Genomic DNA, 27277 nt, shown 5'->3' on the forward strand with positions numbered 1-27277 from the left:
AGGGGCAGACTTTATGCGTAGAGGTGCCTTTCGGGTGCAGTGGGGCAGGTAGGAGCTGTCCTTTCAGCACCCGTTGCTCAGTCGCCTCCCCAAATACCAACGAAGCCCCCCCCCACCGCAGCCTGTCGGGCGGCTGGGCTCCCTCAGGTCCTTGTATTCCCGGACCTCAGAACCCCGCCACCGAATGATGGAGAGTGGCCGCCAAGGCGGCCTACTAGCACTCCCCTCCCCCTAAGCTCCACCCGCTTCGGAGACATCAAGCTCATCTGCCCCCACCCGACGCGGCCACCAAGCCTGGGCGCTGCAAACGCAGCTGGCGAAATCCCTCCTTCCACACTGGCAGGCTGGCTTCCTTTCACTTGCGCGATGAAAAGGAGGGTGGAGGAAAGCGTCCAGGGATTAGGAAACAAGTAGAGGAACAGGTGTTGCGATGGCAAAAGGGCTCTTCCAGTGGCTCTCCCCCCGCTCCGCCCCCAAAGCTAGGGATCCTGGAAGTGGCCGAGTGCACCTGAGGGAGGTGGACAATTGCTGCAGCAAAACACGGTCTTCTGTTGCACTGTTTGCAAACAAGTTTTACCTTTAAGAAAGAATTTTAAAAATTCTATTTGACACCCAAGAGAACACAACACGATAAATATCCTCAAGTGTGTGTGTGTGGGGGGGGTTGGCTCACAGGTGGGAGGACATTTAAATAGGTCGCACCAAGTTTCTTGAGGCAAGGGTGAGCTGGTTTGCACAAATCACACCGGTCGAAAGCAATCACAGTGACTTCGTATCAACTATTCGCAGCCCGGTTCGGGGCATCTGTGATCCCTCAGCTTCTTTCCACCCCTCCCGTGCCTCCCGAGACAGCCCCTCCTCCCCCCTCCCGTGTACCTCTCCCAGAATACAGGACCTCAGGCCAGAGAGATACTTGTCCATTAATCACCTCTGCGGTACCCCTGATCACGTTAGGTAAAGACCCAGAAAGGAGACAAGGACTCAACCACCATGCTCATAGGGCAGATTCCGTTTGCTGCCTCCAGCTCCTCTTTCCCGCCTTAATTGTAGGGCTCTGCCGTTATAGCCGCATAATTCATGCCTCCCTAATTAAGGCTGTCAACAGCCTCATTGTAAAGCTGGAAAATGTACAGCACCTGCTCTCTGGGAACCCTGTGCCAGGGATTGGTGGTGGGGAGTGCCAGGTGTGTGTGAGGGACTTGCCAAAGGGTGCACTGATTTGGCTTTTCCATCGCAGTGTCTGGCATTCATGCCTGATTCTGGGAGCAAGGATGATGGCCAAGGGGTCTCTTGTGCCAGGTATCCAGGCACAGAAAGGGGAGGCGACTGGAATACAAGGAGGTTACAGGTTTTAAAGAATATGCTCTTAGCACTGCTTGCAAGACCCCACCTCTCCCCTAGAGGGAGGTGCTAGGGAAATAGTTTGCAGAAAGTAAAATGGGAAGATTGGTATTACCCGCTGGTGCTTGCTGCTGTGGGGCACCTGAAGCACAGAGTTGCTCAGACAGACAGCTCTTCAAAGGCACTAATCCTCTCAGCAGCTCTACAGCCAGGCCTGGCAGGGAGCGGTAAGGGAAAGGACACAGCCCTTGACTCGGCCCTCTTCTCCCTGCTGGGCAACCTTGGCCCTCACAAGCTGAGACTCTGCCATGCTGAGACTAAACCATCTCACGGCCTACTTAGGGGGCCAGGTCAAAAGCTGAGTAAAGCCTCAAAGGCTGTGGAGGTGGGAAGCAGAGTCCGAGATGCTGAGGGCAGGAGGCAGGCAGTTGGGAGAAGGGCTGGTTTCTGTGCTCTTGGTCCTCATGTGATCCATGGAAGGCGGCCTGTGCTAGATTAGACTCACCAGGGCCTACGGGCTCTTCTTTTACCCTGTGGCAATGAAGGGGCCGTCTCACTGGGGAGTGGAGCCTGGCCCCGTGCCCTGCAAGAGGAGGAGAAAAGCTTGTGTGGGCTGAGTCGACAATAGGTAATTGGATTGTAATCACCCGCCTGGCTTCCTCGCACCACTGGGGGCGCTGAGCCTTTCAGTGAGCAATCAGCCCGGAGTGGTGGGAGCGGGTAGAGATTCAATAGCAAATCCCAGGTGGAGAGCCAAGGGGGAGGAGCAGCAGATGGGCAAATTTTCTGTCTCTCTCTCCCCTTTGCCTAAATCACAGTGGCCACCTATTAGCTCTTTACCAGCAAATCCACGGTTGGGCCACATCTTTTGTGATAGCTAAGATGGATGGGTAAAGGGCTAAGGTTTGGGAGAGACCTCTTCCCCCAAATTGTGTGTGTTGAAGGATGTGCTGGTGGAAAAACAAAGTGCACCTAGGAGTACAGGTAGAGGTGGCAAAGATGGAAGAGCTGGGGCCCTCTGCTCCCCAAACCTACTGTGATCACAGCTGGGCTCAATGTACTTGAGACTCACCCCCATCCCTCTCCCCAGCGGCACTGTCCCAGGCCGCCCATAGATATCTGGCCAGCAGACCTAGCCTCTGGGGATCCCTTGCTAAGCCAAGGAACACAATTCATCATCAGGAGGGAGGTGCCTTTCGCCAAGAAAAGAAAGGGGAGTGGGGCCCTGGAGGCCAAGGGTAGGGCAAAGTGGCAGGAGGCCAGCCTCACTCAGGCTGATGCAGTGCCCAGATGTGCCAGCCAGTCAGCCCGCTTGAGCTCCAAGGCTTGCAGGAAGCCCTGGACCCGCTCTTCCCGTCTGGCTGAGAGTTTGTGCAAGCGTGTCCGTCGGAGCTGGGGGTCCCCACTGGCCAGGAGCCCTTCTTGCAGCAGCTGCTCTGTCACTGCAGCCTGGTCCCTCTCCAGCTGCTGCCTCTTCCGCTCCTCTGCATACATGTCTCGGGCCTTCTGCTAGAGAAAAGCGGGGGTTGGGGTGGGGAAATCATCTTTAGGCTTGGGTGGAATTGGGATGGAGGAGGTAGGGGGTAGGGCACAGGACTGGCCAAGTTAAGTGGAACAGTGGGGAGTTTGGACCACATTTGGAAAGATCTGGGAGTAGGTGTGCAATGGGTGGTGCCCACGTAGTACAGGCAGGGCGCTGCCAGTTCTGGATCCATCTTGGTCTCTTTGGGGTGGGAGCTTCTATATTTCTCGAAATTCTTCTCAGGTGTGCACTTGGAAGGGAACCAGCAAATGTGGGTCTGACTTCTGGTTCTCCCACTACCTAGCTTTGTGGCATTGGGCAAATCCTCTCCTAACCTCATTTCTTCATCTGTAAAGTGGGGGTTGTGCCTATCTTGAAGAGTGGTTTTAAGGATTAGAGATAATATATGCAAAACCCCTCCAGCATATTAGCAGGCTCTCAAACAGAAATAGCAATTTTACAAGTTATTATTGCCTATTCTCTGATGCAAGGAAGGTTCTATTCCTGCCTGGGGCATATCCATTGGGTCATTTCTTTTGGTTCCCCAGGCACTCTTACGGTGTCATCTTCCACCTTCCTAAGTTACCTTTCAGGGTTTGGATCCAGAACTGCCTCTCATGTACGACCAGGCTGATCTGCTCAGCACATGATCCTCCTGTGAACATTCTGAGAAACAGGTTCAGCTTTCCTAAGCCACTTACTGCATTCTGCCTCTAGAATAGGCATTAGGACCACAGTCCACCATTTCTGTTAGAAAAGGAGCCGTTGAAGGCTCAGTAGAGCCCCTGGGCTCCTGGAAACAGTTCTGACACCAGGTAAGTGATTACATTCCTTGGCAGCACTTCCCATACTCTTGTGTCTTCAGACAAACCATGAGCTCCTAGAGGAAAGAGACTGTGGCTTTTTCTTTCTGGCACTTGGGGCACCCTATACCTGTCCAATAGACTGACCGTGTGCCCCCAGGAGGACACGGCGGATGTTCCTGGCCGTGCTGTGCCCCCCTGATGCTCCCTACTCCTGCTACTCCAACAGGCTGCAGAACCTTAGCCTCAGAGTTCCTCCTGCCAGTCCTATTCCATGTTGGAGAAACTCCCATTCTGCTGCCAACTTGGCATCCTATAACTTTGGTGACCCTCTACCACAGTCTACCTTGTACTGTGGTATCTGGGTACCTGTCTGTGTCCTCAGCCTGTGAGCACCTGGCTGCTCTGTGTTCCTCCTTTAAGGAATATCTGACACATACACAAGCGCTTCATCTGTTGTCTCACTTGACCCTCACAATAGAGCTAGGAAGGGACTTTCTATCTGCTGGAGACAGACATGGAGATTCAGAGCAGGGAAGTGATTTTCTAGCTTCTTCTCAACAATAAAGATTTATTGCATGAATAAGGCACAGTGGTAAAGAACCCGCCTGCCAATGCAGGAGACACAGAAGATGTGGGTTCAATCCCTGGGTTGGGAAGATCCCCTGGAGGAGGAAATGGCAACCCACTCCACTATTCTTGTTTTGGAAATCCCATGGACAGAGGAGTCTGGAGGGCTATAGTCCATGGGGTCTCAAAAGATTCAGACATGACTCAGCAACTAAACACCACCACCACCACAAAGATGAGAAATGAAAAATCTAGAAAATTCCCCCTCCAGGCTCTTAAATGATCCAAGGCATTCAAGGGCACTCTTCTGCTATGATAACAAACTCACATATGGTGCTATGAAGACTAAACAAGTTTGAGAAGTTGCTGCTAAGTGTCTCCATCTTGCTAGAAGGGCTTCTTCCTGGCCTTGGTTGGGGGGACCCTGGGTCCCACATGTGGGACCTTACTGGGGGTTCGGAAATGCACAGGATATAGTCACCACAATCCACGTGCTCACAGGCTGAGGAGGACACAGAGATGTACCCAAATCCAGTACTGGTGGAATGTGGTAAGGGTCATCAGGGAGGTAAGGGAAAGGGCTGAGTAATTCAGAGGAAAGAAACTGTGATTGATGAAGGTCAAGGAGCAGTGGAATCTCATGAGCAGGCAGAACCAGATGAGCTTTAACCAATGGGGAAGAGTCAGATAAAGGTAGAGTGTATGGGGGAGAAGAATATTAGGCAGGGGAATAATGGGCAAAGACTCATGAAATCAGAGAGGGTGATTAGGCCAGTGAGGCTGCCTGGAACATTGGGGTTTGAGAAGTTTCTGTTCAAAGGATGTCCTCACCTCACTGAGCCTATTTCTTCATCTGCAAAATGAGGATGATAGCATCCATCTCATTGGGTGGTTTGAGGAAAAAGGAGATAATGAATGCCCAATCTGGTGCCTGGCTATTAACAGGTAGCTATTCTGTCACCACTGCTTGTGACTAGGGCTAAGTAGGCAAAGTTCTAGCCAAACAGAAAGGATGAGGGCAGCCAGCCACAGAGGCAGGAGATGCAGAGCTGGTTAAAATTGCTCTGGCTTTTTCCAAATGGCAGTCTGAGACTGAGTGCTGAGCAGGGAGGTGGCATTTGGGCAGAGTCTGGCCCCTAATTTGCCAGGAATCAGCAATTCACTGTTAGGATGACAGAGTCAGGGGAGAGCGGAAAGACCATCGGCTCTATACTTCTCCTGTACAGACAAGGACACCAAGCTAGGGAGGGACTTGGCCTAAGTTACACAGTGAATTCAAGTTCCCTTGGTTTCCACTAAGGTGACTTCTTGAAAGATCTATAGGACATGTGTTTTGTGCCTCTGGATAAGCCGTACTTTCTAGGGGTGGAGTGGGGAACCAGTGACCTGCATCTGGATGCCTCTGTGCAACCAGATGGTCTGGATCTGCCACCCTGTCTCCACGGTGTTCTGAGTTCTTCTCAGGTAATCAGCCTCTGAAAATCTAGGCTAATGGAAGTCCTAATGGTCAATTTCTCCCTCCCTGACCATACTGTCTACTCTCCCTGTATAAGGAGCAATTAGGGGAGGGTATAAATAATTACCGTAGATACTTCTTATACAGACCTTATGTGGTCTTGGTGTAAAGGCTTCATGGAGCTCATTTTGAGAAATGGGGCTCTAAACTATTAATATAAACCTCTCCTGGGCATTAAGACTCTCTGCTCTTGTTCTCTCCTCAGCAGAATTAGGGAATCAGATGTAATGGCCCCTCCATAGTACATAAATCCTCAGGTCCGCTGACCTCACTAGGGCATGGAGAGGATGCAGGTCTTGGGCTTCAAAACATTCACCAGCTAATGACAAATCCTCTCTCGAGTCCCCATCTCCCCAGGTCGGTAGAAAGGGGGATGCATTTCGGAGGGTTGAGACAGCCCCTCCTGCTGGAAACATGATATTCTGACAAGCACCCAGAGTCTCCGTGCCAAGGGAACTGTCCTGGAGACGGGACGAGCAAGGTGCTAAGTGTCTGTGGATTTTCTGGAGACAGATGAAGTCTAATGAAGAGCCCAGAGACACACATGATGAACGATACTGACCACTAGTCTCTGAAAATGAACTCTGTGCCAGCACTGCACTCAGTTCTCTTGGTGTATTAGTTCACTGAAGGCTGATCACAAACTTGTGAGGCAGGTATTATCATTACTCCTCTCATTTTACAGATGAGAAAAGTGATTCTCTGAAGGGGTAAGTAATTGCCTAGTCAGTCACATAGCTAGTACGCAGCACCATGATTCAAAGTCAGGAATGTCTGAGATAACAGCTGAAGTTTTCTAACTTCTCTTGAGGAGAAGACATGACTACCTTTAGAGTACTAGAAATAAAATGGTTGATTGATCCAGCCTAGTGTTTAACCTCTGACAGATGCATCAAAGGAAGTTTAGTAGGAATCTGTACCTTCTCCCTCTACATCATTACAGATCAGGTGGACCACACTATGACTCATCTCTGAGGAAAGACCCCCAGGGACCTACCATCCATGCAGCTTGTAACTGAGGATCAGTGGCTCTGTACTGCTGCCCACCCCTTCCCCACCCTGATTTTCTCTGGCCTACTGTGTCATCATCAAGATTGCTTCCCTTTGCTAGCCCCCATTCTCTAAGATGAAGGGTGACCACCTGGAAACTCTCACGATCCCTTCAGATACCAAGATCTAGCCTCCAACAATTTGTAGCTGAGTCCCTGCTTCCATTAGCATCCAGCACCTGCCCTCATCCCAGTGAGCTAGGTCAAGAACCCAGCTCCCTGCCCTGGCTTCCTGCAGGGTATCGGGACACACTGGGCTGGGCTTAGAGACAGAGAAGCTCAAACTGAACAACAAGAATTTGGGAGATGGGGCAAGAACACAGATGTGGAGTCAGAAAACCAAAGGGGATGAGAACAAGGAACTGAACAGTCCAATTTGGTGAGGATACAGGACACATACAAGGGAGATATTACAAAGATCCACTCTCTAGTCTGACATCCTGACATCTGGCCAGGATGTTGTTAGCCTGGACTATACTGCTAGTGATTCTGCTGAGGTGCTAAGATTTCTAGAAACAGCATGAATGCTCCTAGGCAGAGGAAATGTGGCCAAAACCCTCATGGGGTCTGCTGAGAAAGAGTTCAGGACAGTCAATATCTGTTATTACTTTGGTCTCCTCACTCTAAAAATGGAGGCAATTAAGAGTAGTATATACCTTATAGAACTACATAGAATCTAAGTAAAAGGATGCCTGACACATGGTAAGAACTCAATAAATGTCTGGAATTATGATTCTTAGGTACCAAATGAAACTCTTAATGGTTGTCCTTAAACATGTTCCACCCCATTCTAGAGAACAGCAGAACCATCCACTCAACTGCCCAGGCCAAAACCTAAATGTTTTAGTTCCTAGTAACATTAATATTCATACTCATTGGTTTTCTCCTACAAGAGGCATGAAAGAGTTTTCAGAATTACATCATTAACATTACCACTGATAAACCTCTTAAGTAATGTTTAAGTTTGCTTTCCAGTTTGTATTCTTCTTAGACTATACACCACTGAAGATGTATAGTCAGAGAACTATGTTCAGGTAACTTGAATTAATCCCTTTCTCTGAAGGTTGTATTATCAACTTAGTTTCATTTGTTTCTGTTTTAATGTTTGTTTTTCCTCCATCTCAGTCCACTCAGCCCTCCTGTTCTCTGCAGCCGCCACCCCACCTCGAGGCCACATCTTTCTACCTGGACAACTGTAGGAATTTGGTCTCTGACTCCTGCCCTGTGAAAATCCTGAGTGGCTTATACAAAATGTAAATTAGATCCTGCCATTCCCTCTGATCAGAAGTTTTCAGATGTGTCACCATAGCCTACAAGGCCGGGAAATCAGAGGCCTGACTCCTACCCAGCTTCATCTCACATCCTTCTTCTTCATGCATGCTGGCCTCTTTGTTCTTCTAAGACCTAAACTATGTAACTTTAGTATCCTTCCACTTTCTGCTCCCTCTGCAGAGAATAATTCTTTTCCCTTAGATTCTTACATGTCTGGCTACTTCTCATCTTTAATATCACGGCTTATCAAGACCTTCCTTGACTGCTCCACTCAGCACCTCTTGCTCGCTTCATTACTTTCTAGGACAACACTCTGTTTCTTCATTGCCTTATTGCATCTATCTGTTTACTTATTACCTGTCTCCTCAAGTAAAAATATAATCTCCATGAAGGCAGGGATCTTGTCTGGCCAACTAACTGCTTAAATCTCTTGTGTGGAATACTAACATAGTGCCTGACTCAGACCAGGTACTCAATAATAGATATTTACGGAATGAGACATTTACTTTGGCCACCTGATGCGAAGAGCTGACTCATTTGAAAAGATCCTGATGCTGGGAAAGATTGAAGGCGGGAGAAGAAGGGGATGACAGAGGATGAGATGGTTGGATGGCATCACCGACTCAACGGACATGAGTTTGAGTAAACCCCAGGAGTTGGTGATGGATGGGGAGGCCTGGTGTGCTGCAATCCACGGGGTCACAAAGAGTCGGACACAACTGAGCGACTGAACTGAACTGAACGGAATGAGTGAAACTTAAGGTAATTCCCCTGATAGCCATGTCGAAAGTATCTGAGACATCTGAATTACTAAAAGACTTCTGAGTTTCCTAATTAGAGACAAGAATGTGAAAGTGAAAGTCGCTCAGTTGTGTCTGACTCTTTGTGACCCCATGGACTGTAGCCTGCCAGGCTCCTCTGTCCATGGAATTCTCCAAGCCAGAATTCTGGAGTGGGTAGCCGTTCCCTCCTCCAGGGATCTTCCCAACCTAGGGACCAAACCCAGGTCTCCCATGTTGCAGGTAGATTCTTTACCGTCTGAGACACCAGGGAAGCCCGGAGACAAGAATAGCCATACACGAAAGCTCATGCACCAAGATCCTCTGGGCTTCATGAAAGGCCAGTTTACTCTTTCTTTACAGACATAATTCTAACAAGCTTGGTTGACTGGTTTTCTTACCTGTAGCTCATTTAAAACTGGAAACAGGAAGAGAAGGGAAGAAGGAATGCTGTCAATATTAGGCACTGACCATACACAAGAAATCCCAAAGTCAAGTACTTGAGGACCATCTAGCTTAGAGAAAGAGTCCTATCTTTCAAGGCCATCCTGCACAATGAAGTGCTTCAAGATGGGAGTCACTACTATCATTATCAGCATCAGTAGAATGTGATTATTCTGATCATCATAATTATTAGCAAGTGCCTAATACAGAGTAGGTGTCAATGAATTACACACAAGACATGTTTCAAAAGTTCTCTATCAAAAAAGGATAAAGAAGGTTTAGTTCTTAAAGGGAGCTTTGGTCATGTGGAAAAACTGATATTCATTCCTCACTGACAGTGGATAATTGAGACTTTGCTGTTTTTCCTTTCAATTGAACTCAACTTCCTCTTTCAGTTTCCTCATATTCTGAGATTAAATGATCAAACATACAATCTGACTGACTTATTCCAGGAGTTGTGGACTTGGGATTCATGGAAAGATTTCACGAGTTATGTGAACCTCCAGAAGTAGTTTATGTGCTTCAATGATTCATGTAATTCTATGCAAAATGCCATGTGTTAGAGTGACCTTTGCAGTTTTTCTAGGGAGATGGTCTATGGCTTTCATCAGTTTCTGCAAGAAGTCCCCGATGCCAGAGGGACTGAGAAGCCCTGACTTATATCTTTATTTCCTCCTGGCCATTCTCTCTCCAGATTCAAGAAGCATCACCAGCTTTGGGCTTAAAATTCTGTGACTTTGAAACAGTTACTGTATCCCTGTTTCCATATCTGAACAATGAGGACACCAAAGCTACTGGATTGTTGGAAGGGTTAAATAAGAAAACATATGAAAACACCAAAGTGCCTTAGCAGACCCTCAATAAGTTAGCTGCCACCACCACACACATCGTCATTATGATGAAGAGTCCTAATCAGATATAGGTGAATCTCCCTCCTATTGAAACCTGCTTCAAGACCTAGTGATCAAAATTGAAATCAGAACTTAAAGTCCTGGCAGTACACAGATTTATATAATGGAAATATAGTGCTATTTTGTTTTTAATCCCTCTGGAAGAGTCTTGGATTTTGCATACTTCCATTTCTACAATCTTTTGTTAGGCTAATTCCTTCAGGGAATAATGGCCAATCTCTCTGAGAAGCCTTTCCTGAGTTTCCACAGTGAAGAGATTAAAGACTTGTAACTTGAATCTGGGTTCGGTCTTTTATTGGTTTTGGTCCTTAACTAAGTAATTTTGATATACTCATTTGCACAAGTGGGGCTACTAATACCTAGCTCGTTGGGTTCTTGGAAACATTAAATGAGATAGTGCATATACACTGTTCACAGTGCCTGACACATAGTAAATACTTGCTAAGTGGTAGCTACTCATCATTATCATTAACATGCCATTAGCAAGTGCCTGACATATACAGTCATGGGGGTCAATCAATGCTAACATTTTCTTCCATCCCATCCAGTCAGGCCAGCCCTGAACTCTTACCTGAAGCATGCTATGGTTCATCTGGAACTGCAGGATGGCCTCACAGAGGTTCCAAAATGTGTATTCTGGCCACAGAACAGGCTGAAACACCAGGCAGGAGTGGGAGGTCTGGGAAAGGTGGGGAAGGAAGAGACTTTGGTTTAGTAGTGTGTCACTGGAACACATCCTTGGTCAGGTTCCAAAGAAGCAGCAGGCTGGTCACGTCCAGAGATGAGGTGGCCCAGGCATCCTGAGCTGCAGCTGCTGTTGCCAGCCTGGATTCACTCACTGATAGGGGGAAGGGTCATCTGAGGCAGTAAGATCACCTGCCTGTAGCAAGGCAGAACCAAAGCAAGGCGACATCAACATTTCCACCCGGAGTTCTCTAAGAGCCAATTTTAGGACTATGAAATAACATCTGGATTATGTTATTGGCTCTTGGCCCTCAGAGGTCATCTGAGAGACACAGTGTCTGATAAAAGTTAGCCATGAATAAATGGTAGCTGCCATTGTTATTTTTAAGTAGCAGAGTATGGCACAATGGTTAAGAGCATGGGCTCTGGGGCCAGACTGCCTGGCTTTGAATTCTGGCTCACCATTTACCATCTATTTGACCTGAGGCAAGCTACTTAACTTCTCTGGGTATATAAGAGTATCTTGTTTTATAAGGTACTGTGAAAATTTAACAAGATAACATACATAAAACAAAGCACAGAGCTGAGTGAACTTTTAACAATCATCACTGATTTTGGAACATTCTTGACAGTCCCTGTTGATACATTTAGTGGAGAGGAATTCAGTGCCGAAAGGGGGATACGTTAGCTGTCAAAGAGCTCATTAAGCTAAACCAGTGTCACCTTCCCTGGAACTCCTACCAAGGTCTTAGGTCTCTCTGGAACAACTTTATTTCTTTTCCCAAGTGACGTTTTGCACATACTGGAAGGCTAGATTAGAGCTGCCTGTTATCGGCTCCCAAGGCTGTAATGACTTGTTCAGTTTGTCCTTGCTAACAAACGGTAAGTTTTAAGACAGCAGGGATTATTTCTAACTTGGTCACTGCCATATTCCCAGCACCAAGGAGGAACTCAATTTTTTTCCCCCCAAGAGAATAAACTATTTCCTAGATCATCATTTTTCACTTATGCCTTAGAGGACATGAGTCTCAGATTCCTGGCCATCTTCTGTTTGGCCTCTTCTGCTAAGTCCTCTAGTTTACCAGTGCAATCTCCTAAAACTCAGTGCTCAGAAGTAAATTCTTCTGACATCATCTGACCAACAGAGTGGACCATAAAACCATAAGCTGCATGCTATGCATGTTACACTTCTTTAGTATAGCCAAAGACTAAAAGTATCTTCAGTAGGTGAATCTTGTTAGTTTGCTTTTGAGACGATGGGCCATTACAATTTCTGGAATTTACCATGTGAATTGTTTCCAAGTCAAGTCTCTCCCTCCAGCCTCTCCTTGAACAAGATTTCCTCCAGCCAACTGCTACCCAGGGGCCAAGGGAACAGATGATGGAGATTCTCAACCAAAGACAAACTTATTTGAGTATGAACTTTCAGACAACTACCTACACTAGGATAACTGAGCTGAGAGGCAATGGCAGGCCCCAAAGAAAGAGTCTGCATATAGTTTATATCCCTTGTAGACCGTGCTTGTGTAAATGCAGCCTTTTATTCTGAAAGAGAGAAATCAGTAAATTCAAGGCAAGGTTCTAGCCTAGAGGTGAAGATTACATGGCAGGTTACCAAGGCAGAAGCTTGTGCTCAGGACATAAGGCAAAAGTCCAGTTCCTTGAACAGAGGCACAAGTAAAGCTTCCACTACAGCAGGATGGCCTTGATTTTTCCTCTGGGCATTCCAGGCAGCAAGAACCACACAGACGCACAAAGCCAGGGGTGGATGAGGAAGGGATAGCAAACGTTACCAGGCATAGCCTGGAGATAGTACTCTGGATTTTAGCTCCAGCTCCCATCTGTTCTGTGGGTGCAGTCACAGTTTTCAGTTCTGACACAAACAGAATAGTGGCTGGAAACGACCTACCTGCCAAAGGAGGAAGTCGCTGAGCCTCACTTCCCCAGAAGTCCGTATCAAGATGTCAGGGTGAGGAGAGTGGTTGGTATAGAGGCACTTATCGAGCAGAGACTCAGAGACATCGCTAAGGTGAGTGGGGAAGAGACAAAGATAAGCACATATCTCCTCTTGAATTACTCTCACGATGAACTTCCTTACATAAAGCTTCCCAGTTTATAGAACACTATCAAATACTTCTACCTGGCATGCAGAAGGCCCTCAATATATGCTTGATAAATTAAGGAATGATTTTAATCTTCACAACTACATAAGGTATTTCTATCCTTACTTTATAGATAAGGAAACTGAAGCTCAGAGAAGATGAAAATTTCACCCAAAGTCATTTAGTTGCAAGCCTAAAATAGATGCACCCATCAGAGCATGTGTTGTCCTTTATGTCAAACATCTTTTTTAAAAAAATGCATACACCAGGGACTTCTCGGGTGGTCCAGTGACTAAGACTCCATGCTCTCAATGCAGGGGGCCCAGGTTTAATCCCTGGTCAGGGAACTAGATGCTACATGCTAAAACTAAAGATCCCACGTGCCACACATAAGACCTGGCATAGTCAAATGTTAGGTTGGAACAAAAGTATCTGCAGTTTTGGACCGTGAATTTTAAATCATTATAACTAGGATCAAACACAGTCTTATTAATCAAAATAGGAACCATTACAATCAACATATTTTTGCCAATGAGAAATAAGTTTGTTTATTCCTGTAGCATAAATATCCGTGCTTCAGGATTTGACAAATTTCTTGGAAAGCATTTTCTGCCTCCTGCTTGTTGTGGAAGTATTTCCCTGCAAAAAGTTCTTGAAATGCTTGAACCAGTGGTAACTGGCTGGCGAGGTGAGGTGAATATGGCGGATGCGGCAAAACTTTGTAGCCCAAGTCGTTCAACTTTTGAAGCACTGGTTGTGTGATATGTGGTCAGGCATGGTTGTGGACAAGAAAGGGGCTCTTTCTGTTGACCAGTGAGGGTTGCAGGAGTTACAGTCATCAGTGCAGCCCCTCGATTTGCTGAGCATACTTCTCAGATGTAATGGTCTCACAGGGATCAGACACCACCAGCGACCATGGCCTTTCTCTGGTGCAGGTTTGGCTTTGGGAAGTGCTCTGCCGCTTCTTGGTCCAAACACCGAGCTGGTCGTCGCCGGCGGTCATATACAATCATTTTTCGTTGCATGTCACAGTCCAATCAAGAAATGGCTTGTTGTTGTTGGGCAGAATTAGGAGAAGGCGACACTTCGAAACAAGAATTTTTTTTGATTTTCAGTCAGTACATGAGGCACCCACTTATCAAGCCTTTTCACCTTTCCAACTTGCTTCAAATGTTGAATGACCATAGACTGGTCGCTGTTGAGTTCTTCAGCAACTTCTCATGTACTTTTAAGAGGATCAGCTTCGATGATTTTTCTCCATTGGTCGTTGTCAACTTCTGGTGGCCGGCCGCTAAGCACCTCATCTTCAAGGCTCTCGTCTCCTTTGTGAAACTTCTTGCACCACCACTGCACTGTATGTTTGTTAGCAGTTCCTGGGCCAAATGCGTTGTGGATGCCGACAGTTGTCTCCACTGCTTTACGACCCATTTTGAACTCAAATAAAAAAATTGCTTGAATTTGCTTTTTGTCTAACATCATTTCTATAGTGTAAAATGAATATAAACAGCAAGTAATGTCATTAGCAAAAAACCATAAAGCTAGAAATGTGCATTAAAATGATGTATAACATAACCACATTTAAGAATATATTCCAATATCAAACAGCAAAGTTCAACAATGCAAAATTGCAATTTTTTACTTTTGCACCAACCTAATAAATAATAAACATTTTTTAAAAAAATAAATAAAATGCATATACCCTAGGACCTTGCAATTTGATTAAATACTATGCCACTGTTTTTAATAAAGATAAACCTAAGTGCACTGATTTGGAAAGATGTCTAAGACGTAACATTAAATGAAAAAAAGGAAGTTTCAGAAAAAAATAGTGTGGAAAACACATATACACACACAGAAACACTCACATGTGTGAATACGTATAAACATAGATACATGCAAACAAAATCTAAAAAGGCATACACCATACTGTTAATGGTGATGATTTCTGGAAGGTTGGATAAGAAGGAAAGCCTATCTCTTTTTACTTTACATACTTTGGCTATTGTTTGAATTTATTATAGAGAAAAATTTTAAAACCTTAAATGTGAGTCATATGGACAGTGAAACACTGCAAAAAATCCACTTAGGATCTGAAAAACAGCAAAATGATCAGCCCTCTTATATTTGATAAGAGCTATTTTTACAAGCAGACAAGACACTCAGAAAGGAGATGGAATGAAGGAAGAATGGGGACTGGGAGTACTTAAGTTAAACTTTTCCGTCCAATGAAAGAGAGTATTTGTAAGACTGGTGCCTGGTGGTTCCAGGAATGCTGTTTACCTATTCTACCAAGCACCAAGAGGCAGAATTTAGAATCTCCAAATGGTAATAACTGCATCTTGGGGAAAGTCTAGAAGACAAAATTTCTTGGTGGGAACATTCTTCTGGGAGTGTAGTCAAAAAAAGCAGAAAGGCTTCCCTGGTAGCTCAGGGGTAAAGAATCTGCCTGCCAATGCAGGAGACACGGGTTCGATCCCTGATCTGGGAAGATTCCACATGCCACGGAGCAACTAAGCCCATGTGCCACAACTACTGAGCCTGTGCTCTAGCGCCCCTGTTCCACAACAATGAGAAGCCCACGCACTACAACTAAAGAGCAGCCCCTGCTCTCCAAAACTAGAGAAAAGCCTGGGCAGCAACAAAGAGCCAAAAACAAATAAATAAAAATTCCTGAAGAAAAAAAAAAAGGGCAGAGCGATCTGGGCTGAGTGTTCAGAACAAGGATTTACACTTACTAGTTGTGTGTCTTTGGGTAAGTCCATCTCTCAGTCATCGTTTCGCAAACCACAGCTTTATTTTCTATACCATCATATGAGAAATAATATCCACTTATGTCTGGGCAATAGGAAGGGCTCTGGTTCAGATTTCCCTGATAATCTGAGTCCTGTCCTTTTTAAAAAATGTTCATTTCTGGCTATGCTGGGTCTTCATTGCTGCTCACGGGCTTTCTTTAGTTGTGGCAAGCAGGGGCTACTCTCTAGCTGTGGTGTGCAGGCGTCTCGCTGCAGTGGCTTCTGTTGTTGCAGAGGATGGGCTCTAGGCATGTGGGCTTGAGCAGCTGCGGCACTTAGGCTCAGTGGTTTTGACGCAGGGGCTTAGCTGCCCCGGGGCATGTGGGATCTTTCCCGACCAGGGATCAAATCTGTGTCCCCTGCATTGGCAGGTGGATTCTTAACCACTGGACCACTAGGGAAGCCCCTGAGTCTTGTCTTGACAGCATGATTTTAATTCTCTAATTAAGAATGTGAAACATGGGAGCTCCCTGGTGGTCTGAAAGTGAAAGTTGCTCAGTTGTGTCCAACTCTTTGTGATCCCATGGACTATACAGTCCATGGAATTCTCTAGGCCAGAATACTGGAGTGGGTAGCCTTTCCCTTCTTCAGGGGATCTTCCGAACCAGGGATCAAACCCAGGTCTCCCATATTGCAGGCGGATTCTTTACCAACTGAGCCACAAGGGAAGCCCAAGAATAATGGAGTGGGTAGTCGATCACTTCTTCAGCAGATCTTCCCACCTCAAGAATAGAACTGGGGTCTCCTGTATTGCAAGCGGATTCTTTACCAACTGAGCTATCAGGGAAGTCCCCCTGGTGGTCTAGTAGTTAGGATTCAGCCCTTTCACTGCTGTGGGCAGGGTTCAATTCCTGGTTGGGGAACTGAGATTCTGCATGCTGTGTGATGTGGCCAAAATTTTAAAAAAAAGGCGAAATCTGTACAATCAACAATTTTTCAGCTCTCTTTGTTTTTGAAACAGGCACATTTGTCCTGTCTACTTATAGGTTACTATGAGGGTCAACTCAAGTGAAATACAGATTTGAGTGTACCTTAGGAACTATAAAATGCTACATACATACATAAGAAGAATAAAGATTATTTCCAGACCTACCACCATGCTGGGGGACTTGGGATCCCAACATAACCCCTCTGAATTTCAAATGTGTCTGCAAAAAGTTTGTTCTGTCTACTGCATGCAGTGGGCAGAATTCTTTTCAAAAAGAAGAGAAATCTAAGGAGGTACAGACAAAAGTGACAAAATGAAAATAGAATACCTGTGCTTTGACAAAGAAAAATCTACCAACTATACGGTATTAGCTGGCCACATGAAAAATTTTAAGAAATAATTTCTATTAAAGTAAAATACCAATTTTCACCTATAAAATTAGGATAGTTTACATTAAATAAAAATCTTGGCAAAAATAAGGTGAAACAGACACATCCAGACCCAGATCCTGAGGAAACAATCCAAAATGCAGGCAAGAATTAAGGCCATAGATTTCATTGTAGCTCTATTTGTAATAATGATAAATTAGAAATAGCCTACAGAACCAATAGCAAAATGATTAAGTAAATTAAAGCAAGATATATTCTATAGCCATTAAAAGTTAGGATATGAAGAATTATTAAGGAGACTTCCCTGATGGTCCAGTGGTTAAGAAGCCACCTTCCAATACAGGGAATGAGGGTTCAATCCCTGGTCAGGGAACTAAGATCCTACATGCCTCAAGGTTACTGAGCTCGTGAACCACAACTACTGAAACCCTGTACCACAGAGAAAGATCCCCTCTGCTATAACTAAAGACCCGATGCAGCCAAAAATAAATAAACAAACAAATAAATAAAGGGAAGAATTATTAAAAACATGGGACATGGAAAAGTGCTCATACTACAACATTAAGCAAACAAAGCACGATTAAGGTTGTAAGGTGTTTACAGTGTAATATCTTCTGTTAAAAATATTTATGTCATTATTGGATTTGTGTTTTAAAAAGATGACTCTGGCTGAACTCCCAACCATAGCTGATCACCACTTTTGTTAGCATCAGCTCTGTGCCTTGCACATCACATCCCTTACTGTAGTACATGGCACCATGGGCTACGTATATTAGTGTACACAAACCAGACTGTGAGCTGCGTGAGGGCAAGCCCTTATCCTGTTCTTCCAGCAGAGGACTATGCCGGAACAGAGAAAGACTTGTTTGAATAAATCAATCAATGAACCATTGAAAACAGATCTCAGAAATAAATATACGCTGGTTTTCCAAATATAAATACATCTAAAACGTATTTGACCATGTACCTTTCCAAACAACCTAGAACTCATACACAAGTTAACAGACATTGTCACAGCTTGCTAGAAAAGGTCAACACAGTAGTTAAACACACACATACATAAGCACACAAGAAGAGTCAGAAGGAAATACTTAAAATCAAAACTTTACCAGGCAGCTTCCCTGGTGGCTCAGGGGCAGGGAATCTACCTACCAGTGCAGGAGACCCAGGCTCGATCACTGGGTCGAGAAGGTTCCACATGTCTCAGGGCACCTAAGGTGGTGCGCTACAACTAGGCACACTCTAACTACTGGAGCTGTGCTGCAGAGCCTGGGAACCATAACTAGCGAAGCCTGAGAGCTCCATGCTCCGCTACGAGACAAGCCGCTGCAAGAAGCCCACACACCACAGCTAGAGAAAAGCCCGAGCAGCAACAACGACCCCGCACTGCCAGAAAAATAAACCCATTACCAGGATTGTTGCTGAGGGTCGAATCCTGAGAGATTTAATTTTTCATCTTCATATAGCTTGCAAATTTTCTCTAATGATTACCTATGACTTTTATTATAAAAGTATGCATATATTGGGGGGAGGTTGTATTCTTTTTAAAAGAAGTATTTCTATTTAGGATAATGGAAAACTTCTGGAAATATTTGTGATGATTACACAACACTGTAACTGTACTTTATGCCACTGAATTATAGTAAAAATTGTTAAAACAGTAAAATTTATGTTATGCATATCTTATCACACAAAAAAGTAAAACATCTTCTGGAAGGATATCGGTACAAATATTCCACAAGATAATGGCTCCTCCCTAATAAACTACTTATTTCAGGATATGGCCAACCTAAAATAAAATCAATTAAAAACCTATAATGGAGATACGACATCAGTTTTGGGAAGGGAGGCCTGGCAACAATGAGTATCAACAGACAGTGAATGGCCTGTAAGAGAGAGTAAGAACGTGTCACTGTGTTCCCAGTACCATCTTGGAAACACAGACCCTTTTCTAGAAGGTACAAACTCAGAAATGTGCCCTGTGATAACAACATAGTACATTTCTCTAGCATTCAATTTATAAAGAAGATGGTGAAGAACATAGGCTTTGGAAGCAGATGCAACTGAGGTGGAGTCCAGGCTGTTCCACTTAGTTTATGTGACTTTAGGTTAGGCCGGGCAACTAATCTTTTTTTTTTTTTAATTTCTTGGCTGTGCCACATGGCATGTGGAATCTTAATTCCTCCACCAAGGATTGAGCCCACACTCGCTGAAGTGGAAGCACAGTCTTAACCACTGGACTGCCAGGGAAGTCCCAACTAATCTTTTTAAACCTTAGTTAACTGGGCTTCCCAGGTGGCACAGTGGTAAAGAATGCCAATACAGGAGACACAGGACATGTGGGTTCGATCCCTGTGTCGGGAAGATTTCCTGGAGAAAGGAATGGCAACCCACTCCAGTATTCTTGCCTGGGAAATGCAATGGACAGAGGAGCCTGGAGGGCTACAGTCCATGGGGTTGCAAAGAGTCAGACATGACTGAGCATGCAAGCACCCACGCACATAACCAGTCTTAGGGCTTCCCTGGAGGCTCAATGGTAAAGAAACCCCTTGTCAATGCAGGAAATGCAGGTTCAGTCCCTGAGTCAGGAAGATCCCCTAGAGAAGGAAATGGCAACCCACTCCAGTATTCTTGCCTGGGAAATCCCATGGACAGAGGAGTCTGGCGGGGTACAGTCCATGGGGTCGCAAAAAGTCAGACACAACTTAAGTGACTAAACAACATGAGTGGTCTTATAAAGTGGGACAAATAATAGTCACTACCTTATATGAAAATCAGATGAGACTAGGCATGATGAACTCAGACTCATGTCTGCCTCATAAGATCTGATAACTATTAATTTTTATTTTTATACTTTGTTATTGCTTATTTCAACCTTCCTATAAGGCAGTCTACCGACTGGTATACCACAGTGAAAGAGAGCACAGGCTCTGGAGCCAGGCTGGAAATCCTAGTCAACAATGTGAACTTGGTTATTTAACCTCATGCTGTGCTGTGCTTAGTCGCTCACTTGTGGCTGATTCTTTGCGACCCCATGGACTGTAGCCCGTCAGGCTCCTCTGTCCATGGGGATTCACCAGGCAAGAATACTGGAGTGGGTTGCCATGCCCTTCTCCAGGGAATCTTCCCAACCCAGGGTTCAAACCCAGGCCTCCCACACTACAGGCAGATTCTTTACCAACTGAGCCACCAAAGAAGTGCCATTTAACCTCATAGTGAGGTTCAATTTATAAAAACAGTATTTACCTCAAAGCGTCTAAGGATTAAATGAAGTATGTACGTGGACTACTTATCAAGTGCTGGCTGCCAAGAAAATGCTTAGTAAACACTAGCAATTATTATTAACACTATTATTTTAAGGGGAAGACAGAGGCCTGCAGAGTGTTAAGACCTGCTCCAGAGAGTTTATTAACTATCATTTATGCTCAACCTAATTCCTTCTTCTGTAATTTGAGACTCAAAACACAATCTATTAATATGGCTGCTAGAAAAAAATATATACCCTGGAAGAAAGGAAAATGAGGAGCTGGAGAGTGGTAATGAGAGAACAGAAACATTCCAGTTATGAGAAGAGTAGAACCTGGCTGTAGTGAACTCACTGACTCTCTGTTATAAATATGGATTTGCCTAAAACTGAAGAACGTAAAGAGCACTGCCTCAGGCCCTGATCAGCCCAATTTGAGATGAACATCAAGCTTCCTGAACTGGTGGTTTGAGAGACAGCCTCCTTACCCGAGTAACCTGCCCAGCCCACGCCATGTCTGCATGACTAACCCACACAGGCAAGTTACTAAACCATGCAGGGTAGAGAAAATGGATATGAGAAAACTTGCCAGGCAAAAAGCAGGAAGTCAGTGGCTATGCCATGTGGGAGGAATATAAATCACACTGCACTAGCTGGCGAGATTGGAGTTCTAGTCCCAAGCATGAAGGCATATTAAATCTGCTTGCTAAAGAGCTTCTTTTCTTTTTAGCACAAATATTTGTAAATGCATAAAATGTTAACTGTAAAGCACTAAGAATAAAATAAACAACTACAGAATCATCCAAGAATCAGAAAATTACCAGCAACTTGCGTCTACTCATATATCCCTCATCTACTTATATCTCATCTTCCTGCCCAGCCCCATGCTGCCAACTTAACCGGTATCTTCATTTTTTCCCACTAATAGCTAATTTTTAATCTACATATTAACTGACCTCTCTACACTCTTTGATATTGTTGCTCCCACCCCACCTGCACTGATGAACACCTTCTTTACTTGGTTTCTATAATACCGGCAGCCCTTTTGTTTCAACCTTTCTGGTTGTTCATTCTCTTTCCCTTAAGGCTCCTTCTCCTCTACCCAGCCAGTTTTCTCAAAACTCCCTCCAAGGCCTTCTTTTCTTCTCACTCTAGATCCTCCTTAGATTCCTTAGGCCCTCTCTTTGCACCAGTTACCACACTGTTACCCCAGTCCCCACCCCTCCTCTCTACTACAGACCTGACATCTATGCTCAACAACTACAGGATATCCCAGACCAAACTCCTCAACTTCTTCCTCAAACTGCAACCTCTCAGCGTTCTCAGCACAGTGAAGGGCACCACTGTCTTCTGTTGCATAAGTCAAAGTCACCCATAACAGCCCCCTGGCATCACCCATAACACATCCTTTTCCCAGAGTCAGACCATCAAGTCTTCTCAATCTGATCTGCTGCGTTACTCTTGATGCACTCTGGTCTATTCCACCATCACCACCATAATCTAAGCTCCCATCCAAGTACTCTCTACTTGAATTATTCCCAATAGTATCTGTGCAACTAACAAGCTCCTCATATGACTGCCTCTTTCCCCAGCTATTACTTATCCTCCCACCCCCTTGGTAGGTCACTTACCATTCATTTCCTTTGGAGAGCCTTCCATACCAGGTCCATTCCTCTTAAGTATAAATTCTTATTGAACCACGCACCAATGCCTTTATCACGCTTATCATCATTATAATTTTATGCTGACTTAGATAATCTTGATAACGTTTGCTTCCCTTGCCAGAGCTCCATGAAAATAGGAAATATGTGTTTTTTATTCTTACCACTATATCCTCTATATACAGCAATGTGCCTGGCCTTTAGTAGGCACTTAAAAAATATCTGTTAAACGAATGAATGATTGAATGAATAGATTATGTGGCACAGAAAGATCACTCAGCTACTGGGGAGAAGAGGGATTCACAAAATAGCCTTAAAACCTGTCTCTTTTTCTTCTTATCTAATTTCATTCTCACTGAGAAACTTCTTCATTTTTAATTTAGTTTCCCAGGAAAATAAAATTATATCCAAGAGGGGAGTCAGAAAAATTCCTGGGTCCCAAGACCCCATATGTCAGGACCAAAACTCTGGAATCAAGACAGTTTTTGATAGGAGTCCCAGCTCTGGCACTTACTAGCAGAATTATCCTGGGAAAGTCATTTCAATGTGAGCTCAGTTTTCTCATCTATAAAATGGAGAAAAGACTCAAATCTCTTACACTTAAGAATATTAATTTAATAAAATACAAAGCATAACATATTACCCGGTTTTGTTTTTTTTTTTTTTGCTACTTTATTTTACTACTGCTGTTGTTAGTTTACTAATATTACCAAAGGTTACATCATAATAGACTGAGCAGACAGACGACTTCCAAAGTCTCTCCCAGCTCTAAAAATCCCATCATGTTGTTATTGATGAACAACTTTCTTTTTGAAAAATACCTAAATTTTGCATGAACTGTAAACATGACAGGCCTAAAGGACAATACTACCCAAAAGCTGCATTCCTGAAAAATCATTCTTAGAAAAACTCTGTCAAAGGGCCAGAAGGGCATCATGTTTATTGCATGCCACAGTGTTTGCTACCCTGCTATGCCATTTTTCTGGAACTTCTTGGTATGTGAACACAGAGAAATTCTAAAGCAGGCTATAATAAGTCATTCTGAAACTCTCAGTGTGGGGAACCACCCTCACCTGAATCTTTCCACATACATTCCTGATCTGACTTCTGACCCACGTACATGACTTAGGAGGGATTTTATGGTTCGGTGCATGCTTGCTTTCCCTATCAGTTACTATGCTGAACAACTGTGGGTACCTGGGATCCAGCAGGCCTTGTTCCACTCCCCAGGCCATCTCTCTCACAGCATTGCTGATCTCATGACGGGATGTGTAAGCAAAACAGATGTTCAGGAAACACCTGAGAAGGGAAGAACAGAAAAATTTACCAAGAGGGACAGGCAGTAAGGAGTCCCTGATTACAGAGCACCCCTTCTGTGGTAGAACACACGTCAAAGGTTAACTGTGGATACCTCTGAAAGGTGAGATTATTAGTTTTTTTTAGTTTTCCTATTTTTCTTGGGAAAAAATAAGAAAAATACTAACTGATCCTTATTATTCACTTAATCTTCTTGCCTTCTGCTTGCACCCAGCTTTCAGAGGATGTGAATTCATTGTGATTATTAGAACAAGTAGAGTACAGGAAGGAAATCTGATGTGAAACAAGTCACTGCCAAATATACATTACATTGCAAAGCCACACATAATGAAGTTTGGATTATTAAACTCTGTTCCCATCTGCATCAGCATGCCCTCCCCAGGTCATCCCATCTATTGGTTAAAGCAGTGGCACAGAAAGAGAATTTCTTGAGGGATCTATCTTTAGAGACAGGGATAATGCCTGATATGTTCCTACCCCATCCCCTGTCAATTAAAAAATACAAACACAAACACATATATTTAAATATGTATATATATACATTATAGGTATATAAATAGGTACATATATATACATACACACACAAATATATATGTATGTAATTATTTACTTAAATGTGTGTGTGTGTGTGTGTGTATGTATATATACAGGAGGGGGCAAGGCCCATGAAGGATGAAGACAAGAAACTGCATGTGTGAACATACACACTTGTAACAAAGTACTGCAGAAACATCTCCATCTGCCCTATAGCTGAAGGAAGGAGCTTCTAAGCATCCGAAACCAATTCCTTATTGCCTCTTGTACCAAATGCAGGCCAAGAAAGGCCCAGGAGGTCTCCCTAAACTTAGACAGAGTCAAAGATTGATACAGGCCCCTAAGGGAAAATCTGAAAACTTACTTGTTGTAGTTCCTGGTGGTCTGCACAGCCTGTGCGACCAGCTCCTGGAGATCCAAGGGCAACAAATGCAGATCACCCAGGACCCGGATACATACCCCATGCTTCTGCAGTTTCTCCCTGATCAGGGGGGAAAGGAGGCAGGTTTGGGAGTTGGGAGAGAGCACCTGCTGAGCTGGAGAGAGCAAAGTGCTTAGATAATACTCAATTACCAGTTTGAGTGCTTTCCTGTGTGTCAGGCACCATACTACATGTATTATTTCACTGCATGCCTTCAACGACTGTGAAAGGAATTTAGCACATTCCCTGTTCTACAGTGGGAAACGAGGCTCAGACAGAACAGGCTGAGGCTCAAACAGGGATTGCCCAAGGTCAAACAACCATCAAGACCTGTGTCAGGACTGAAACTTAGGTCTGTCTGATTTGAAAACTCAAACTTCTTTACCACATATTACACTGCCCTCACGTGTCCCTGTTGGCAAGCTGCATCACACGGATTCTATGCTATCTGTCCCATTTTGACAGGAGAACAAACTCAAGGGCAGGAGTTGTATTACCTGTTACTTTTGTTAACTTCGCGTGAAATGTAAGAACAGCAACATCTAACATTAATTCTGTTTGTTAATTGCCAGACATTGGTCTGGGCTTCCCTGATAGCTCAGTTGGTAAAGAATCCGCCTGCAATGCAGGAGACCTCGGTTTGATTCCTGGGCCGGGAAGATCCACTGGAGAAGGGATAGGCTACTCACTCCAGGATTCTTGGGCTTCCCTTGTGGCTCAGCTGGTAAAGAATCCACCTGCAATGTGGAAATCTGGGTTTGATCCCTTGGTTGGAAAGATACCCTGGAGAAGGGAAAGGCTACCCACTCCAGTGTTCTGGCCTGGAGAATTTCATGGACTGAATAGTCCATGGGGTCTCAGAGTCAGATACCACTGAGCAACTTTCACTTTCACTTTTTCAGACATTGGTCTCAGTGTTTTACATGCATTCCATTTTTACATCTACCTTTGAGGCAGACACCATTATCATTCCCCTCTTACAGATGAAGAAACTGAGGCCCAAGGAGGTTAATTTGTTCAAGATCAGACAGCTGATGAGTAGAAAGTCAGATACTGAATCAAGGCAGTCTGGTTCCAGGGCCTTTTTAATCACGACATTACACTGCCTCCATTTAGTAACTCCCAAATGGCAGAATGAGCATGAACTCACTGTTTCCTAGTCAGCTTCTTGAACTTGGGAATGCTACGGAGAAACAGAAGGACTAATGTTTGGAAAATAGGAGCTCCGTAACAAGAAGCATACTGTGGGGCAAGGGTATCTGGCAGGTTCTGGAGAACCCTGATCCAGAGTTGAAGGCTGCACCCACAGCCTTTCCACCCTGTAACTCTCAACCACATTTCTTCCAAAAGTGAAGCAAGATCTAATCACCTAGTTTTGAGAACCCACTTCAGTGCTATTAGACAAATGTATACTCAAAATCAAGGCAATATTTGAATAAGAATACCTAGATTTGGGAATTCCTTGGCAGTCCAGTTTTTAGGACTCTGTGCTTTCACTGCAGGGGGCACAGGTTCAATCCCTGGTCAGGGAACTAAGATCCCGCATGCCCTGGGATGCGGCCAAAAAAGAGAAAGAATACCTAGATTCAAGCTCTAGTGCTACTGTTTACTATCTGACCTAGCATAACTGCTTGGCCTCACTGAGCCTCTTACCTTGTAAACTGGGGGTGCTAACCACCTCTGCCATACTGGGGAAGTGCCACACTGTGAAAGTACACATGACCTGAAGGAGGTCTACAGGGAAGGAGTTGTGGAAATGCTGGCAAGGAGCCAGGAGATCTGGGTTCCCAGCCTGGTTCTGCCACTAGTTTGCTGTGTGACCATGGGCAAACCTCTCTCTTCTTTCCACCAGGGTTAGTTTCCCAACTGATGAAACCGAACTAGACCAGTGGTTTTCCAAACTTCTTTTAGCCAAACAACTCTTTCTTTGAATCAAATCTGAAACAGATGCCCAATATATAAGACAGAAAAACACAAAGTAGCACTGTATACCTTGTTCCCTCTGGGTCCTGGCAAGCCCACCCCTCACAACACTGGGGTTCTGTGGCACACTATAGGACAACCACCGCTAAGGTTCCTTATTGCTCTATCCAGGACTTCATAACCTACGGCCATGTCCTCTACTACTGGCTGATTAGAACAACCTCAGGGGCACCTTTTATGAACTGTAAGATTACCTCCTGTCTCTTGGAGTGCAGTATAGGAGACAACAGCTTAGCTCGAGTCAGAAAGATTCTGTCTGCTTTGGCTCTGTCTGTCTGATAGCTGCGCAACCCAAGATATACACCTAAACTTCTCTGGTTTTTACTTTCTTCCTCTCTACAACTGGGATAATAATACCTTTCTCACAGGACAATGTGAATATTAAATGAGAATGCACATTAGGCTCAGGGCCTGACACATAGTATAAGCACTTTAAAATGGCAAAATTAGTGTGAAATACAGAAGAATCTGAACACCTGGAATGTGTCCCCATTACCTCCGTCCCCAGTCCCTTGGGTGTGACTTCTGAGCCACAAAGGAGGCAGTAATGTCTGTGGCCCAGAGTCTCACCATCTTAACATGGACAGAGAAGCCTGGCTACTCTCCCCTCACCCAGACCCATAGGGACAGAAATGACAGAACTGTCCTAGGCCCAGCTCTGCTAGAGCTCTAAGCATTCTGTTCTCTCATATTCCTGGTCCTGGAGTGAGGAGGAGCTGGGCAGAGAATGGTTGCAGTGAAGATTTTGGGGCAGTCCAGGCTGGAGAGAGTTCCACACTTTGAAGCAAATAATTTCCACCAAACTTTCTTTGTCCTGTTCTGGCTTTGCTCCCTAAGTTAAGGCTTAAACATAGTGACAGATAAGACTAGTACTGACTCATCCCCATAAAGGCCTTTTGTGCATCATCCAGTCCCTTCCAAGGGAATATACAGGGAAGTGTAGTAGCTTTTTAGAGATGACTGCACCACAGAAAATGACTTTTTCAAAGTTTCTCTCACTCTACTCCCCTGGTCA

The 27277-nt window shown here is 44.6% G+C and overlaps 1 protein-coding gene across 5 annotated transcripts in view; it reads right to left on the minus strand.

Annotated features, from left to right (window-relative positions):
• Nucleotides 1-551: 551 nt before the first annotated feature.
• Nucleotides 552-27277, minus strand: part of DHDDS (dehydrodolichyl diphosphate synthase subunit) — a 37304-nt gene continuing 10578 nt past the window's right edge. Inside the window, exons 5-9 of one of the 5 annotated variants that reach the window (XM_081586447.1) lie at nucleotides 24223-24339; nucleotides 23205-23306; nucleotides 12801-12915; nucleotides 10779-10886; nucleotides 552-2847 (exon numbers count right to left, since the gene is read on the minus strand). In XM_081586447.1, coding sequence (XP_081442573.1) covers nucleotides 2611-2847; nucleotides 10779-10886; nucleotides 12801-12915; nucleotides 23205-23306; nucleotides 24223-24339 — 679 coding nt within the window. In that variant the 3' untranslated portion in view covers nucleotides 552-2610. Of the gene's footprint in view, nucleotides 2851-10778; nucleotides 10887-12800; nucleotides 12916-13515; nucleotides 14428-23204; nucleotides 23307-24222; nucleotides 24340-27277 lie in introns of those variants that run through there. The other 4 variants (XM_081586446.1, XM_081586450.1, XM_081586448.1 and 1 more) reach the window with 4 other exon arrangements.

This window comes from Giraffa tippelskirchi, chromosome 3, assembly GCF_054371585.1.
Source record: "Giraffa tippelskirchi isolate mGirTip1 chromosome 3, T2T-mGirTip1v1.2.pri, whole genome shotgun sequence".
Classification (NCBI taxonomy): Eukaryota; Metazoa; Chordata; class Mammalia; order Artiodactyla; family Giraffidae; genus Giraffa; species Giraffa tippelskirchi.